Source organism: Spea bombifrons, chromosome 2 (assembly GCF_027358695.1).
Source record: "Spea bombifrons isolate aSpeBom1 chromosome 2, aSpeBom1.2.pri, whole genome shotgun sequence".
Taxonomy (NCBI): Eukaryota; Metazoa; Chordata; class Amphibia; order Anura; family Pelobatidae; genus Spea; species Spea bombifrons.
The window spans coordinates 17,850,559-17,868,924 of record NC_071088.1 but is presented as its reverse complement, the minus strand read 5'-3'; the positions used below and the strand labels follow the sequence as shown (position 1 = coordinate 17,868,924).

The 18,366-nt window shown below is 38.2% G+C and overlaps 1 protein-coding gene and 2 long non-coding RNA genes across 4 annotated transcripts in view; 1 reads left to right on the top strand and 2 right to left on the bottom strand.

Annotated features, from left to right (window-relative positions):
* Positions 1-131: 131 nt before the first annotated feature.
* LOC128474604 (uncharacterized) lies at positions 132-1,840 on the top strand. Its single transcript, XR_008346373.1, has 2 exons — positions 132-1,700; positions 1,733-1,840. It is a non-coding gene; the product is annotated as an uncharacterized LOC128474604 (long non-coding RNA).
* Positions 1,841-3,172: 1,332 nt separating this feature from the next.
* LOC128474605 (uncharacterized) overlaps positions 3,173-18,366 on the bottom strand; it is a 208,478-nt gene continuing 193,284 nt past the window's right edge. For both annotated transcript variants that reach the window (XR_008346375.1, XR_008346374.1), the window contains exon 2: positions 3,173-3,337. This is a non-coding gene — a long non-coding RNA (uncharacterized LOC128474605). The remainder of the gene's footprint in view (positions 3,338-18,366) is intronic.
* Positions 6,043-17,249, bottom strand: ZRSR2 (zinc finger CCCH-type, RNA binding motif and serine/arginine rich 2). Its single transcript, XM_053456953.1, has 12 exons — positions 17,150-17,249; positions 16,502-16,581; positions 16,314-16,371; positions 15,937-16,042; positions 15,028-15,117; positions 13,846-13,887; positions 12,720-12,835; positions 10,886-11,099; positions 9,568-9,623; positions 9,068-9,177; positions 8,214-8,663; positions 6,043-6,406 (listed from the first exon to the last, which is right to left on the bottom strand). Exons 1-12 carry the CDS (start codon positions 17,191-17,193, stop codon positions 6,372-6,374), a joined length of 1,401 nt encoding a protein of 466 aa, XP_053312928.1. The 5' UTR covers positions 17,194-17,249; the 3' UTR covers positions 6,043-6,371.

The window sequence follows — 18,366 nt, the reverse complement described above, 5'->3', positions numbered from 1 at the left end:
AATTAGACGAACGGGTAGGGTGATGCTGGATAACCTGGCCAATGCTGATGCTATTCTGTATTTACAATGCTGTTTTATATATATATTTTCTCATTATCATTTAGTCTCATGTTTGTCGCATTATTGTTTTATGAACGCATTTAACCCATTATCCTCACTGCTTACTTCTATGCCAGAAAAAGCCATTCTGGCAATGGTGTCCAGGTGCGTGATGGTAAATAGAGCAAAAGGTTTTATTGCCACCAGACTTATTGCAAATACTACTTGATTCTGCCGCTTTTCCTGCATGATGTACGAGTAAAGATCCTGCTGCACATTACAGTTCATTACATTGTGTGGGGGAAACACATTTTTTAGTTAAGGTTTTCATATGGGATGAAAAGGGGATTTTCTGCCACCTCTAATAGTAAATATATTGTAAGCACAAGAGTCTGCCATAAACTTATTTATACACCTTTGGTGAAAAAAATGCTAGGTTGTATCACATCTCCTATGAACCTCAACCTGCTCAAGGCTGCATGAGGATGATGGGAGCTGCTGCCATTAACAGCTGGAGGGCCTGAATCACACAACCTTGCTCTACCTCTTTGTATTATTGTTTGTATTACGTACTTTTACAGCCATGGGCTCATCCTATGTAGGATCCATTTCAGATCATTACAAATTGGTGTCCAATGTTGGATTAAGCTAGAAGTTTTCAGATTCTTTAAAGCACAAAACTAATTGGGTTTATTTTACCTCCAACATTAAATGCACAAGTCCAATGGTAACCCCCCCTAAGCTTGTGAAATGGTTTTGTACTCTCATGGTTATCCACCTACTCTTCGTATCTGCATCTGTGAATTCCTGGGGTGAGACGCATTCTCGTCAGGCTTGGCAGCAGAGTTCTGGTTTCAGCTCCCTCACCATTCACTCTGAAGGGCCAACACTTGACACTCCAGCAAGAAGGGCTTTGATGGTCCTGTATAATGCATAATTAAGCGGGAGAGGAAAGAAATCTCACTGGTTTAACTATACATTATACAGGGCCAGCCAAGCTCCTCCTGCAGCAAAAGCTCGGTGGAGTTAGATGTACAGTGAAGTGAATGAGCTGAAACCTCACTGCCAACTCTCCTGACAGCCGTCCTTTTAGTGAATAGACCTCATGGTGGCGAGTTGATTTCAGAAGAATTATGCATTATGAGGACCCTCCATGTTAGGTATTACCTGCAGAAAGATCGGATACTGCCTCTCATAATGCATATTTTATAATGTGATTATCTTTGCTACTTTTTAATGAATCAACTCCAGTGACTTGAATGCTATTCCCATTGCAGCTTGTGAAGAGGAAATGTTTCTTGGTGTATAACTATGGCCCTGGTTAGTTGGACAGATCCTTGATCTTTTGAGACTCGGGCAGTACGATTTGACCTATCTGAGGAGGAGCAGCTAAATTGCGTGGTGTTTTTCCCAGTGCATGACAGCTTCTTCAACAGCTTGCAGACCATCAACACCATTTATAATGGGAAACAGTCTCTGTAGCATGTGGAAGACCATATGTCAGTGCCACAACAGTGAAGTTCCATTTACATTCTTTTACAAAAGCCATAAAGTGAAATTATGGATAAAGTAGAACAGTCTTGGATGAAAGCATTTATAACTCAAAAACATTTCACATTACCATATGCCGTACCATTATTAGATATTCGAAGAAAAAATCAGTTCTCTTACAGGGCAACAAATTGGATTTCAGTGATAGTTTCCCTGTAACGTGGACTTCTGATTTGCATTGTTTGTGATATTAGCAGGTAATAAGATATGCTGTGCTGATGAATGATTAAATAGTATTCATTAGCTTTCATCTGCATTGTAAGTGATATGTGCTCTGTCAAAAACCCCAGGCTATAGTCAATATGTAACCATAAATAGGACATTTAAATATTCTGGGCCCGTTATAAATTCTCTCTTCGTTTTAATGCACAAGCAGTCAAGGGGCCAGAATTTCTTGTGAAAATACAAGCAATTAGGAGATGTTTTTAAATCACGTATAGCCAATGTGACTATTAATGAAAATGTGCTATACTGTACATTCAGTAGAAGCAAACTTCCATTGTCTGTAAGGTATTAACCTCAGATCTGCAAACATTCGTACAGAGAGAATGGTCTATAATTGACATTGATAACAGTATTGATTTTTCTTTTATCCTATTGATTGGTGAGCTCAGTCCCATGAAGTTGCAGTATTTGCTTTCACCATTTTCAATAACTCATCATCTTGCTCGGACATGTATAACATTGAGCTCTTCTCGGTTATAGTAAGCAGCTTGAATGGCATCAGGCCAAATGATGTAGGTAAATATTTATTCCAAAAAATGCAAGTTCAGCTGTTTTAACCTGTTACAAACTCTGGTTTACTTTGAGGATAAGTGGGATTGTACATTTTTACTTGAGGCCGATAATTATTTGTACAGTTTAGATGCATATAGAGAATAGGCTTGTACCCGTGAATTTTATTTTTTGAAAGTAGGTACCTTTCTATGTAGACATTATACCACCACTGCTGTTCCCCATAGGCAATTCTTCAATCACTTGAATTAACATCCCCAGCCTAAAGTCATACAATACAATAAGCAGGCTCTTGTAAGCAGACTTTGTAAGATGTGGTTGTTTTATAATGGGTTTTTTTTATATAATTTATTTGATTAACATGTTAGAACACTGAATTCAGGTTTTTATTTAGTGGAACAGCATCTTTAATAATGAACAGTATCAGTTTTTCTACGCCAAGTCACTCTCCCGAGTTACCCCATCTGCCCCATTTCAAATAGTGTATTCTATTGTAGTCTATGTGACGAATTATTCATCAAGGTCACCAAATACAGGATAACATTTCATTGAACCGGAATAAGTTTACTACAGCAAACCAGTTGTGGCCACACCATCAGCTCTTGTATGATTTATGTTGTGTGCATGGTTGGGTGACATGGCAAATACCTCTGTATGATGATCCTTTTAATTGTTTCAATTTAAGGACTTCTTCTCACTGTATAACTTTTTGGGCCACTATAGATTTACTTTCTTAGTATCTAGAGAAATAGAGAAAATAGAATTGTTCTTATTTTTTGTGTTTGCTTTATAAACACATATCCCTTAATAAGTTACTTGCCATTCATACTTTCTTTGGTTTCTTAAAAAAAAAAATCTTTCAGCCTACTCAGGAAAAAAAAAACTATATTTGGGAACGGTGTGAGGATATTGCTAAATGATTTCCAGAAACTTGAAGCTAAGACCGCTTCAGCCACTGTTCATCATTATGAAAAAGCCTCTAGTGTTTGTTTTCGACACATTGCGTTTTTAACTCCTCAACCCTATCGTACCCACCGTAAAACTTAACACGCTTATTGGGGTTTATTCATTAAAGGAAGAGTTGGCAGCAAGGAGTGAGCTGGTCGCGGATACCGCATAATTCAGTTAATGAACATTGAAGAAATCTTGCGACTTTAACTGTTTATTATCCAGTGCTAGCCATGCTGTGCAAGCTCACACCAGTTTAAGCATCAATGGTTTAGAACCGTTCTAAGCTGCCGAACGTCAGCACATTCCCGCAGAGCAGAATCCAGAGGCCTGTGAAGCCGGTTCTCACACCTCCTATGTTTGAGCGATTTCACTCAATACTGAACTTACCCCTCAATGATTATTGGGCTCAATAGAGGGTAATAAAAAAAAAATCGGACTGATAGGCCAGAGGGCTGTAAGGTCTTTCCAGTATCTCTTTTAATCACCATTACTAGTCCCCTGTTTGTTCTATTGGTTTAGTAATTTTCTTGTTCCTTCAGTAGGAAGGAACACAAAGCTGTTTTGAGAATTTTTTTATGAGCAGAGCCTAAAAGTATGCACCATGGGTGAATCTTAAATAGGCTATAATTTAATTAAAATCTTTTGGTTTTGGCTCCAGTGGATCCTACTAAATCAGTGACATAATACCAAACAGCCTGGGATTATAGCAGTTTCTGATCTGTAGGAGAACCATGTACCATCTGCATGTCGTACAACCCTGGCTTGGTGCATTGATGATACCCTTTGATAGGTTTGTATTGAGCTTTTTACCTGGTAGTAAATCAAACTCCTCTTGATGCTTATCTATTACTGCAGCGTATAAACTACTAGTTTATTTTTCACGCTAAGCCCCATCTTGATGGATTGCAGGGAACATTCATTACTCATTCCGTGCAGCCTACCACGGGGAGATGTGGAGAGCATTTATCTTGTTAAATAGCAGCACTTACAAATATGGCTTTTCAGTTATTAGGTTTGCTTGTTTGCAGAGGAGATAAAAAGTCTTGTATATGTCAGTAAGCAAAAAACATAACAGCGTAGAAAATGTAAGATTTTAAATTAGTCTGATTTACTTATATTGTTATACAGTAGCAGGAATTTCACATAGTAGTTGCCTAATGGGACGGACCATAATTCCCCATGTTGTCGGCGATGTGTTTAAATGGGGAGCTGCCCTACTCCTTTCTGCAGTTATCTCCCACAACTATGCGTCGTAATGTCGCACAGAAGGGAGAAAAAGAATACCACTTATGATTGGGCCAAATTTTATTTCAGTATTTCAATATTTCCATATTCAATATTTGAAAGAACATTGTTCTTAGGCTGGAAGTTGGTGGTTCTAGTGGTTGAAAGGGAATGGGAAACACAGGTCTTCTACACAAGGTACTGCTGCCTGCCAGTTAAAGGGTTAAGTCACCCTTTGATTGCTCCCTCTTTTTCAGCAGCTCCTTCTGATTGCCATTGACTGGCACTCACCTTGAGACAGTTTGGCGAGTACAGCATATGGTTGTATTAAAACCTCTGAATATTAGTTTGTATTTCCATCTGCGTGTGCTTTGCTGGACTAAGCTTTGTTGTAACTGTGACAAAATTAACCAATGCAACCATTGTGTCTTTGTGTTACATGTCATTTCTAATAAATGTACATTTTTATGCCAGATGTCTTATGTTTCATTGTCCAATAGCTTCCAGCTTTAAAAATGTTAATACTGCACCGGAACATTATGAGATATGCATCTCAAGAAAGGGTCTAAGATTTAATAAACTCATTTTACTGGCAAAAAATCTCCAACAATTCATCACTTAGCGAATACCCTAAAACCTGATTATTACATCTTTTACACCATATTAAAAAACAAGTTCTCCTTTTCACATAAGCATTAATACAAAACATTTTTTTCCGGTTCTTTATGTGACAGCTGAATGGCATTTTAAAACCTGATTTTTCCCTTAGACCTTTTCAAGATGGGGAGTTTGGCACATTATATCACCCCCTAGTTTTCATTTAGGCTTCAAAAACCACCAAAAAATCTAGGTAAAGTCCACAAATGTGTTACGACTTCTTGCCAAGATAAAGAATATAATTCCACAGCAAAAAAACCTGAAAATGTCAATGAAACGCCTGGGCTATGTCTGTTATTAGATCTGCAAATGTAAATTTTAAAAACATTTGATGGTTTCTGTGCTGTATTCAATTGAATTCAGTTTAATCTCGTAAATTGGCCTCATCATACGCAAACATCCAGTAGACAAGGTCCGTTATAAGTAAAGTACTACAGGTGAAGTTATATAAATAAAATCTATTTGTAAAAATAAAGCAACTCTAGAAAGGCACGTGCATTTAACGTACAGCTGTATTGTTGGGTTTTGACACTATTCATCTAACTGCGGAGAAAATGTTTAAAATGAACTTGAAATTCTTCCAAAGCATGTACTACATGAAAATCTGCAGGGATTTACTGACAAAAACCAATGCAGTGTCATCTTCTGTTCCAGAACGTTCCATGCGGATCCAATACCTTGGATAATTTCATGTGATGGCAAAGAAAACCATGTATGTGCAGATTTAATACTAGTCCTTATCAAGCAAACATAAAAACATATGTACCATGCTGTTTTGCTCAATGTATAGATAATGCACACATAGATAAAAAAAATAATTGACAGATGCATAAAAGATGTAATACGTGTAAAACTCAATACACTAAAATACACCCTCCGAGGTCCATCAGTGCACTGGAAGTTTTTATTTAAGGACGTGGAAATGCGGCACATGAACCGTCACAGAGCTGATGCCAGAGACCCAAGTGGTGGAGAGTTTACATTTGAAATGCATTTTATTTAAAATGATTTCAACACCAACGTACAAAACATTAGATATTCTTCTTATACACTCGGATTTTGCTGAAGATGTTTAATCAAAGCTGAAAACATTATTCTCTATAGAAAAGCATGGAAGAAAGTTTGCTGATTTCTTGTTGAAGATATTATAACTCTTAGAATAGATGAAGCCAACCTCTATATTGGATACATAGCATCCACTAATGCCCACAGATCTATTTCTGTTTTTGATGGTTGTTTTCGGGCGCACCTGGAAAGCAAAATTAGAATGAGTATCTCAGAGCTTTATATCGCTTCCCTCTATACCACATACATTGATTGTATGTTAGAAAGATCGTGGCCATTAAAAGCAATAGTCTGATTTGGGTCATAGGGCTGGAATGTGTGGTCATGCGCACAGAATTTAGTGATATCAAATAGTAGTTATAGAAAATAAAAGTGAAACTATACAAACAGCACCTGCAGCCTAAAGGGAGGGGTATCTAATTTTTCAGTTATGCCCGACCAACCTAAAACTTAATCTCTACATTACTCTTCTCCCACCAAAACATTTCCCCTCTAACCGCATTACTACTATCCTTTACTGTCAAAGCAACAGACCACAGCAAATACACAGACAAGGGACTGCAAGTGTGCGATACGGCACGGTGTAGAATGTGCCCACATGTGGTAAAGTTACCTACTTTGGCATTTGATGTCCCCACGACAAATACTCTTTTTATATCTTAAACGTGGGTATCCAGCAGGTTGCTAATGTTGTGTCACATCTCAAACAATTGTATTCTATATGTTGTGTTATATAAACTAGCTTCACCCTAAACTACGGGGTTAACAGACCATTGTGATGCCCAGTGAACTTATTTACTTAAGGGCTTTACTTAATATCTGGGGCCTACTTTTATAGTTCTCAGGTTAACATTTCCCCCCTACGCATTCAATTATTACATTTTACTTCATTTTTGCGCACAAAAAAGGCCACAAGCTGCGTTAAAATTTAATGAAAGGAATAAGGCAACAGAACACTTGTTCTTAATTCTTTGCGTATTGATCAAATCCATTTAATACGCTTTAGTACATTTTAACCTTTACAGAACTCAATAAAAGACACAGTGAAGCACTGCTGTGATTCTGCTACGGACCAGCAGTTTCTGCATAATCCTGCCAAACTAATCTCTTCGGAAGGGCTTTAGCACAAAGTAGCTCTGCATTGTGTCTGAAACGTCTTTGGTTTTAAGGGGTTCGTACTGAAACGCAGGACGACATTTAAAAAGAAAAGAGAAATATTACAATAATATTTGACATTCTTTTCCTAGGTCGCACAGAACTGTAGTTTGCCATCAAGGTATTTTTATAGCATAGGTTAAGGAACAGCACAGAATGAGGGACAACATATAAAAACATAGGCCCAGATCTATAGACACCTAGAAAAGGAGGAAACAGTATAGTTCTAGCAGTTGAACGATCCATGCCAGCAGATTGGGGTGCTTGATAGCACTAAGTATGGATGACTGAGAAACACTGTCAGCAAAGAACACCGGTCCTTAGCAACATCAGATGATTTCGATTTAAGCAGTCAGTTGCTTAGTAAAGTGGAGAGCTTTATCTGCGAATGTTTGGGAGGCTTCACCACAGACTTTAATAACTTGTTGGGCAGGAGATATTACGGCATGCAAACCTGATACAAACCCCAAATTAATTAGATCTACTGACCATATAAAACAATTACTGTTGAGTGAAATGTTATCTTTAATGAAAGGAAAGGGCTGTCCTCCAAATTCAATTGAGCTCTAAGGGATAAGGTGAATGTTAGAGCGAGGGAGAGGCAGAGACATATGTAAAGTGACACAAAGCTAAGCAAGGACGGAAGAGTGCAGTTTGCAGCGGAGCCGGATTTAACCATCACTGACGAAAGATTTGTATTTTTTTTTTGCATAGATCGGCTGCACTAAATATTTATCAACATTGAAATAAAATTTCCATATGAAATATGGGGGTAAACCTTTTGTCTAGGACCTAGCATACATTACATGATTTAAAGAATTGTGGTTACCACTCACCTTGTCTTCTCGTTTTTTTATGTGTTTTCGGACTTTCTGATTTCCGCTCTCTGCTTTTTGATCTTCTGTCACGGCTTCTGGATCTGGATCTGGATCTGGATGAACTGCGGCTTCTGTGCTTTTGTTTTTTTCTACCTCTGCTGTGCGATCTCCTCTCCCGGCTTCTCGATCGGTGGGACCGGTGCTTCTTACTTTTGTGGTGGCGGCTCTTTTTCCTCCTGGACTCCCCATTTCTTTCACTATAGTGGTCCGGACTGGGACTGCGGTACCGCCTGGAATGTGTGTGTTCATCACCACGGTACGATCGGTCTCTTCTATCTGATGTGTTACAATTATCCGGTGACAAATGAAAGTCTCTGTTGGCCTCCCAGAATTCATTATCGGGGTTTCTAAACACATGGAGGAAATTACACTGCTTCCCTCGTGGACACTTTTGTCTTTCAAACAATCCTAAGTAAAGGAAAGAAGGTTAATTTAATGAGGAAAAGGGAGGAAACAACCGAATACTGATAAAATGCTCATGAATGTAAATGGGTTGCATGATCAGAAACAGCAGGGGTTTACTACAGGGAGATATCTAGTCAAACTATTTATTTCTTTACTAAAATAATAGGCCATGGAGGGGCAGTTGGTATAGCTAGATTTCAGTAAGTCGAAATGTTTCTATGTTAACGTTACATCTTATAAGAGGCAAAATCAGATATCATATATGAGTAAAGGTATTCCATATGCATAAAGGATAATGTCATGTTGAAACCAACAAATTACTGAGCTACAAAGCAATTGCAATCGTAAAACCTAATTATGACTAATATGCATTTTTCTCAGCCATGGACAGTCATGCGAACGCTTACCACATATGGCAGTTTTCCACCTAGTTACGGGTGATAACTCACACTGGAGCTGCCTTGATGCGTACCATCGGCCATTGAACATTGAAAAGGCCTGTAAGCACTCTTCTTCCCTGGAATACCAAATAAAATATTATAGCGGGGACACACGATTACATGACTGTCAAGAAAAAGTTGGGCAAGTGGAATAGCCTTCCAGTTGAAGCAGTAGAGGGCAGTACAGTAAGTAATAGATGGGCATTCATGAGATGGGCATAAGGCTAACAAATATAAGATAAGGCCAAGGGCCAGGTAAGATGTGAAGCCTTTCAAACGGTTCTTATATTCAAACAAGTTGGAAAAGAAACTTAAGTTGTCCTCACTTTACAATACTGATTAGCACATCGACTGATCAATCTCTATGAATGTGTTTCCAAAACTAACACAGATATTAAGTTTTGATAACTAGTCAAATCCATAAATACATTTACCAAAAGAAAGCAAAAAATAAATAAAAGTCTTACGTCTGGTACTGGACATATACATTTCCTCTTAAGTGTGGCTCAAAATTGCAACTGACCTAAAAAGAAATTTAAAAAAAAAAGTTAATGTACATAAAAATAAAGGAAAATATTTGATCTGAATAACCCTACAAAGATAATGATTAAAAGTGTTTTGCTATTAAACATTGCTGTTAAACTGAGCCTACGACTAGAAGAAGTTTTCAAACGCGACAAGTGTCTGTTCCAGTTCAGGTCTGGTTGGGGATTTTCCACATGGCTTCACTGTTTACTAACAACGTTGTGTGGATTACACTATTGGTTTCTCTCTATTTTAAGTCTCCATGAGACATGAGAAAATAAAGACTGTAGTTTAAACAAAAAGTGCTTATCCTATTTCTTTGTGAGTGCAATTACTGGTGGAATTGCTTTTTGGCGCTTAATATTGCACTATTATATATGTTTTATTGTGACTGTGCCTTTACATTGTTTTGTACTACCATCTAAAAGGTAAGCACCACCAATGACATTTTAAGCAATCATAATTCCATGGCTTTTGTGAATTGATGTAATGCATTACAGTAACGGTGCAAAACATTGCAAGAATGAAAATAAATTACGTGTCCAAGTAACACTATGACAATATGGTGTACACCTGACCATCACACTCATATGAGCTTGTTGCACATGCCGTTCTAAAGCCATGGGCATTAATATGGAGATTCCCCTAATCTTTCCATCTATAACAGCCTCCTTTTGGGAAGGCCTTCCAAAAGACCACTGACGCTGGACAAGAAGGCCTGGCTCATGATTGCCACTCCAATTAATCTCAAAGGTGTTCATTGGGGTTAAGGTTGGGGGTTCTGTGCTTGTCAAACAATGTGTTTTGGGCCTTGCTTTGTACACAGAGGCAAAGCCATGCAGGAACAGGAAACCCCCCATTCAGGATGAGCTGGGAAGCCGACTGTGAGCCAGGCCTTCTCATCCAGCATTTGTAAAGTCATCCCGACCTCACAAATGCTCTTTTGCTTAAACGGGCACAGAATTTCCATAAACAAACAAACATCTTGTGGAAAGCCTACCCAGAGGTGTAGAGGCTATAATAGCTGTGGGAGGGACAGGGGCGCAACTCCATATTAATGCCTATGATTTTGGAACGGGATGTTCAAGTATCCATAAACATTTGGTCATATAGTGTACCAACGGTGATAGGGCTCCATGGCGTAGGCTGAAACTATAATTTAAGCAAGGGCAGACCAATTTAAAGGCACAGCAGCCTGATGGCTCATTTGTTAATGTACATTATTTCTGAAGTTTCAAGAATTCTGCATGGTCAACCTACTTTGAACTGGATGACCTTGCCCACAGCCTTAAATTCAGGAACAACATCTTCATAGAACTCCAAGAACTGCTGATACATTTCATCATCACCATGCTCCAAGTTGTCATCTGTGTCATAATCATCTCTCTTGCACTGCTCCATGCCATATGTTACAAACATACCTCGGATAAGGAGTGTTTGGCTAGAAGATGGATAGTTGTGCTTGCGGGAACACCTGTTTAATACACAAATAAAAGACGCTCACTGAACTATTTTCTTTAGTTAGCATTCAAGTTATTTTATCAGCAAACCTCTCTTTGCCCCATTGTAGCTTTCGCAAAACACCACAAGCCCTCTGCAAAAAAAAAAAACACCTTAAGCCTTGCAAAACTCAAAAAAAGGTATTCAACCTAATTTGGACTACTTTCCAGATCTGCAAGCAAGTTTATTCATTCATATTGTGTATTATGCATGTTTTTCCTGTATATGGACCAAATGTGCATTTCAGGGACATTGTTATTTTAGGCACATTCCTTCCCACCTGACCCCCTCCGCATCTGGCCTCCTACCGCCATAACTCCTTCCGCTTTTTTACTGAAAAAGAAAAATCCTCTCCTATTTCTCTCTCTCTTTCCTCTGTGTAGCTCTCCTGGAATACCAGAAGCCCACTCTGCATCTTGACACAAGCACTAACCCTCTTACACCATGTTATTTATACAGCCTCTTCTGCATCCTGAGACCACTTACCTTTTATTACTGCTACAAGAGAGCTAATACTCGCTTTTCACCCCTCCTTTTATTTCAATTACCCATATTATTCCCTTTAGATTGTGGTCCTAAAAAAGCCCACCATTCGTGTGTAAAAGTACCATAAGGCTAGATGGCAGGCTCTCAACTCCTGTTATGCCTATATGTGTGAATGTACATTTGTTATGTATGCATTATCCACGCCATTTAAACTGTACAGTGCTGCATAATTTTGCCCTGCAGTGGCAGGCACATCTCTGGGATGTGAGGTATCAAAAACCCCATTGACTGAAGGGGTTAATAATCAACCGAAACCTACGCTTTTAACAACAAAATTCAATAAACAGAACAAGGGCCTGCTACTTTTTCTTTTGTCTCTCCAATAAGATAAAGGTTGGCTGATGTGTACTATCATTAGAACTATTTTTAATAGGGATGCACCAAAATGAAAATTCCAGACCGAAACCGAAAATCCAGGATTCACTTGGCTGTTAGCAATCACACTCCTATCATGCTGAGTCAGCCAGTACATGCTGAAACCTGGCTTAGCTGACCCCCCTTGTGTACTGATGCTGCCAGGTCTGCACATCATTTACAGCCTCCCTGAGCCATGCCCCCCCCAACTTACCCATCCATGCTATCACATACACACTCATTCACAGATTCATTACCTCAATCAGGCATACTGGTTCATGCATCCTCCCCCACCCCCTTACCTGAACCGCAGATCTCTCACTCGCAGACTTCCGCAGTGGTCCTGCTGCTTCTCGCTCTCTGTGTGAACCTCTCTTACCCCCCCCCCCGGAATCAGGAACGGAGCAGAGTCATGTGACGTGAGATAAATTCACGTGACTCCTCTGGGTTCCTGCTTCCCCTGGCCAGTTCAAGAGACGCCGCTCGAGCAAAGCACAGGTAAGCAGCAGGGCCCCTCCAGACCATTATTTTCATGGGTTTTTTTGGCGTTTTGCCATAATGCTATTTTCGGCCATCGATATATTGGTGCATGCCTAATTTTTTATTTAAAAATTACATTAGAAATGGAAAATCATAAGTTAACTGCAAAACATTAACTTAAGAAGTAATTTCAAATCAAGCGTTTTGACATTACCTGTCACCAAACCTGCAGGCTCCAGTTTTCAGATAGAATGGGCAATTTGCCTTGTCCTTTTCTGTGCCGTACCCTTCAGGTGCCTCTGGATTATGCCAAGTATCACCATTTTGCAGCTGGCAAAAAGCAAGAAAGTTACATAAGAGGTTTATGACAATGGCTAAAAGGTGTCCCCAAAGGATAGCTGTTGACATAGAGATAAAATTAGGAAATATATTTAACTTACTGAAGCATAAGAGCCTCCCTTTGGAGCCAAAAGACTAGTTAGAATGGTCCTCTCTTAATTAACCCATTCACTATGTGACTTGTGGTTATAAAGGTGACAGGTGAGGTGAAGGTAAACTTCAACAGCAGCTTTAAATCACATATACCCTCAAACTAAACATCATCCTCAACACAGTCTAGTTACAGAGAACATGCAGACAATGCTAACAATGGCATTCTTTAGCTTTTAAATACAGCATAAGTCATATACAGTGTCGCCAGGGGTCTGCTTTAACACAATAGCTCAATTAGTAGAACATGTAAATGAACATCTTTTAAATATAATTTAGCTATACATCTCTAATCCTGCACAGTATAAAGACCTAATGCTCCAAAATGTTACCCAGGATTTGTAGCATTTTGGCTAACTACATTATTGGTTAAAAACATGTGTGTTCTGCTTAAATCCTGAATAAAACCATATTCATATGTATTACAAGTATATCTTTATCAAAATCAACATCAGGCTAAAGAGAGCTCTGGGCTGAGCTGCAGGTGAGACATAACAACATAATTAGTCTCCAAAAGCCCACTGTTTAATGGATCTTCCCATCTCTGCCAGCCTTTCAAAGTCTTGTAAAAGAAAGAAAAACCATGTAATATGAGCATATGTGTGAACAAGCAAGATCTATCCCACAGTGTTGACACAGACGGCTGAAGCTGCCATCATTACTTAAACCTGGTGGGGTACTACCAGAATAAAATACCTCACCTGGTAAATATATGTTTTTAGCATTTGGAACATTTTTATATTTGTTTAAAATACATGAAAGATATACTTAAAGGGAAACTTGAAAAGAAATGTCCATTTAAATAGGTCTACTCACAGCCAGTGGTTTTAATACACAGCATTGATATTTACCTTTTTGTCTACTTGTTCATCCAACATCTTCTGTACAGCCTCCTAGAAATGGTGTAAACAGAGGCCTAGTAAGCCATGTTGAACAGTATCTGGGACTGAGGTTAAGAACATATAATGACAAATGTTCCTGATCACATTGCTGACCTCAGACTGTTTACCAAGGTGCTACAGAATGCATCTGAATTTCTTAAAAAGAAAATGTAGTAAGGAGTAGCCATATTAGTCCAGTAACATAGATGCAAAGTTACAGAATGTTGCAGAACATTACAAGATTAACATTCTGTTACTTTGCATTTAAAAAGAAAACAATAGACTGTGGCAAAAATAAACCTTCATTTACAGGCAAAACCAAAAAAGATAACTGGCCTTTATCTTATATTGGCAAACTTTAACGGCAGGGTTACATTTAAACCAGTATGGCGTTGTAAGATGTTCTCTTTTTTCATAAATGCTCTTAACTAATAGGTTAGTCAGAGCGCCCAAGCGCTAATGACATAAATTAAGCTTTTACAAATAAACCATAGCAACTGTCACCACTAGTAAAATATAAAACAAACTAATATTCCCTTCAACAGGATCCCTTGAATCAAAAAGATACGTCCTGAAGACACAGAGAGGGTGGACTGACAGATGTCAGTACCATATGTGTAAATGTAGTCAAGGAAACAGTAATTCGTTTTGCATAAACACACATACATATTATATATATAAATTAGACATGCATATCTGGATACATAATATAGTAAACATACTTTCTATAATGCTAATCGTTATGATTAGATTAGCTTTACAATCATAATCTTGTCATGATATTTTTATTCTATCATCAAGCATAGCTAAAATGAACTGAAAATGTAAATAAACTGAAATCTGCAGAACTGTGGCACGGTAGTTATGCCAAGGGGAATATAAACTAACAAACATCTTCATTAGAACATGCTAAATATCTACATATCTTCCAAGACAATGCCAAGCATGTTAAATTTCAGTTAAAAAAATATTTTAAAGGGTTGACCATCCTGTGTATATTGTTCTTAATTTAAACAAATACCAAAAAAGAAACAATTGAGGATTTTATGCTTCTGGCAATAAGTACAAATTACCAATAGTCAAAATTCTGCTGTAATCTAGACAAACAGAAATAGGATATGCCACATTTTATCCTGCTAGAGCCGGAATCACCTCTCTCTCTTTCTGTTTCCTTTGCTGTTCTTCTTTTTCATTTTTTACTCTGTCTTCTTCCTCTTTTCGCCATTCTTCTATTAACTTTCTCTATGGGTAGACAGGAAAAAACACATTGGAGTTGATTTGATAAAGCAGGTGTATGCCAAGTATTAATGACTCCTGAAACTATTCTGTTAGCATCTCAGATTTTATAGTAATCATTTAGCAAATTCCCTTCTTGCTTTAAAAAAATTATTATTTTGGCATAATCAACACTACTGAAATGGCTTTTAGCTGGCCTTTTCAAATCTTAAATTTAAGAAGCTTCTGAAGAGTCAGACCAACAAATTACATTACAATCAATCATATTTTATTTCATCTGTTTCCAGAGAACTAATTAAAATGATTACAAAATACACAGTTTTCAGCAATGTATATTTAAGAAAACCCTATATTGGATAAATGACTATACTTGAGCTCATAGGCATTACCCATGTTGGTTGTTAATTAGACAAGCAAGTTAACAAAAGTTTGCAAATAAACCTTAGAAGGTATGCCATTTTATCTGACTGTTTACTCGTACAAAACCACAAACCATCAAGAGGCTTTTTAGTTTCTAATGCAAGTTAGCAGTTGCTGGTTTTGTATCACATGACATTTAAGAGTTCCAGGTAAAAATACAGTAGAGTTTGGGCATTTATGAGAACTTGTTTGAGCGGGGCCTTCCTTACCTGTTGTTTCCATAAGTGAAATTATAATGTTTACTACTATTTGCAATGTCCTATTTATCCATTTTACAGCACTGAGGGATATGATGGTGCTATGTAACACAATAAATAATAATAATAATGTTTCTAATGCTGCATTTAGTTGCAAAACTATTTAATTCCACTGAGTAGGTGCACCAGCACCCACATCTCACTGTACCTCTTCCTCTTCTCGTCTTTTTGCTGCTTCCTCCCTTTCTTTTTGTAACAAAAATTCTTCCTGTGCTTTCTGCTCCCGAAGCAGCCATTCCTCATGAAGTCTTTGCCTGTGAGCACAGAGCACAACATTATGGATTTGTGATTATATGATCATGATGATGACCAAAAATATCTTAATATGCAATGCAATTCATCCTATTTTGTTTTTCCTGACGATCAGCCCAGACAGAGCCACGTGTATCTTTTTAGTGATTACTGCTAGTGACTACTGCTAGTAGTTTTTGATAGAAAATGCCATGAAAGTGCCAGTTCCTTTTAATTTGGGAGGCAAGGGATACTTGGAAATTAGAAGAACAATTAAAGAACATTTCTAATTACCTTTCGATGTGATCAAGGCTTTCATCGTCATCTTCTGAAGGTGTCTGCTCTTTCTGTTCTGTGAATGAAACAAAAACAGAGTGATAATTTATTATAATACCTTTACATAAGTGTGTTTTGTGGTCTAAATTATTACAAATAACTTCCAAGAAAGCAATGTTTACACATAATCTAGATAATACACTTACCTGCATCTCTTAATTTTGCAAGTGCTTGCCTCTTTTTTTTTCTTTTTTCCTTCTTCAATATGGCTCTGACTTTTTTATGACTGAAAAGACCAGACAAAATATTATTGTTGCTCCCTTTGACAACACGCTGTTACCTACTGATCTAGACCGAGTCTGTCAATCCTCGTTTTGTCTTTCCCGTGTGTATTGTAAGAAGCGCTGCATAAACGGTTGGCACCATATAAATAAAAGAATACAAACTATAACAAAAACACACAGGAGGCTCTAAATTATGAACTTTCTGTATGCTATATTTTCTAGATAACTGACCAATGTCATTTTTTTTTTTTTTTTTAGAACTAAGGGAAAATGTGGTATAGGACTGCAAACGTTAATAAAGACAATGTGTGGGAAGGGCAACAAATCTGCAGTGCTTTTAACTTGACCTCAAGTGTTAGGGATGCATTTAACTCCTTCCTTCCTCAAGTGACAATTACAGAGCAGCGTTACAGTGAGGTTGTTTGTTTACCACAACATGATAAACACAGCAGGTACCAAATGACAATTCTACACCCCTTAATCCGCCCCTCTGTTCATCCACCGCTCAAACGTATCACTAACTCTGCGTCAAATAAACACCGGAAAATAAACAGCTACTCGTGAACTTACTTCATCGGCACTGGTACCGAATTTTCCAACACGGGAGCCGCCATTATTGCTCGACGTCACCCGACGAATGCTTGTATCGCGCAGGCGCGGAGAAACCCAGTGGTGACGTAATCAAGGCGCGCCGAGAGTCACGCGAGTTCTGCGTAACGCGATATGAGCTTCTCTCGTAGATGTTTGGCCGGCTGCTTAACTGCTTGTAGGGTTTTCGTCATGTCTTATAGATTTTAATATATGTAAAAGTATATGAAAATTGCGTCATATCTATCTGTCTTTTAACGTTCTGATTAAGTTACGTATAGGTTAAGGTGTGTATGAGGTCCTTTTGCCCTTCCTTACAGCAGTGTTTCCATGAGTTCAGAATGGTTTGGCGTATCACAGGGTGTTACAGCCCTAAAAACACGGTAAATAAATACACAGTGCAGGAGGAGCTTTATTCAAACGATAAGAAACGTTCAAACAAAAGGCCATATTCTAAAACTAGAAGGTTTAAATGTAAGTAAGATTTACTTTACTGAGAGGTAGTAGGTAAGTTGAACATCCTACTAGCAGACGTGGTAGCGGGTAATAAAGTAAGGGAACGTAAACGCGTGATACAGGTGCGATGCGACCCAGGGGCTAATTAAGGTCTTTACATCAAACAGCAATGTATAAATAACAGAACAGCACTCCAATATATCTGGTGCTTGAACTGGGCTCCACCAGCTCCCCAAAATATAACAAACAAACTTTCTAATGTACTGTCAGCTAGAACCGGTCCTTTTCTTCTCCTCCAGTACGTCTTAACGTGTCAATGTTATTGATCATTTTTACTTCTCTCTATTACAATAGGGCTTCGGAATCGGTTGATGATCTGCAAATAAAATGTAATTTCATGAAGCGTTTAACATCATCTTACCACGTGCATGTTTTGTTGAGTGGGGCTTATTCGCTAAGGGGGTAATTGATAGAATTGGAAATTATTCTAGCCTTGGTGCACGAATAATTATAATTTTAATAAAGACAGGAGGCGAGTATTTTGCATTACTTCCTTTACTTCTCACAGTAGCAGCAAAGAAAGAGTTAACATTATAAGTGGAACAACCAATAGAAAAACGTTACATAAGAGGTATATAAACCCCTAAACCATCCTCCTCTTCCTCTTTCGACGCTGTGAACCGGACTGAAGAAACGTCCATCAAACTCGACGACCAACGCAGAACACCGAGCAGGACACTGAA

Excerpts from the sequence above, each read along its gene's own strand:
- ZRSR2 (XM_053456953.1), bottom strand. The coding sequence starts at position 17,193 with ATGGCGGCTCCCGTGTTGGAAAATTCGGTACCAGTGCCGATGAA. Across the intron at positions 16,372-16,501 it reads TGCAAAATTAAGAGATGCAG|AACAGAAAGAGCAGACACCT; the intron begins GTAAGTGTATTA and ends TTTCATTCACAG. Across the intron at positions 9,178-9,567 it reads GTATATGTCCAGTACCAGAC|GGAAGAAGAGTGCTTACAGG; the intron begins GTAAGACTTTTA and ends TTGGTATTCCAG.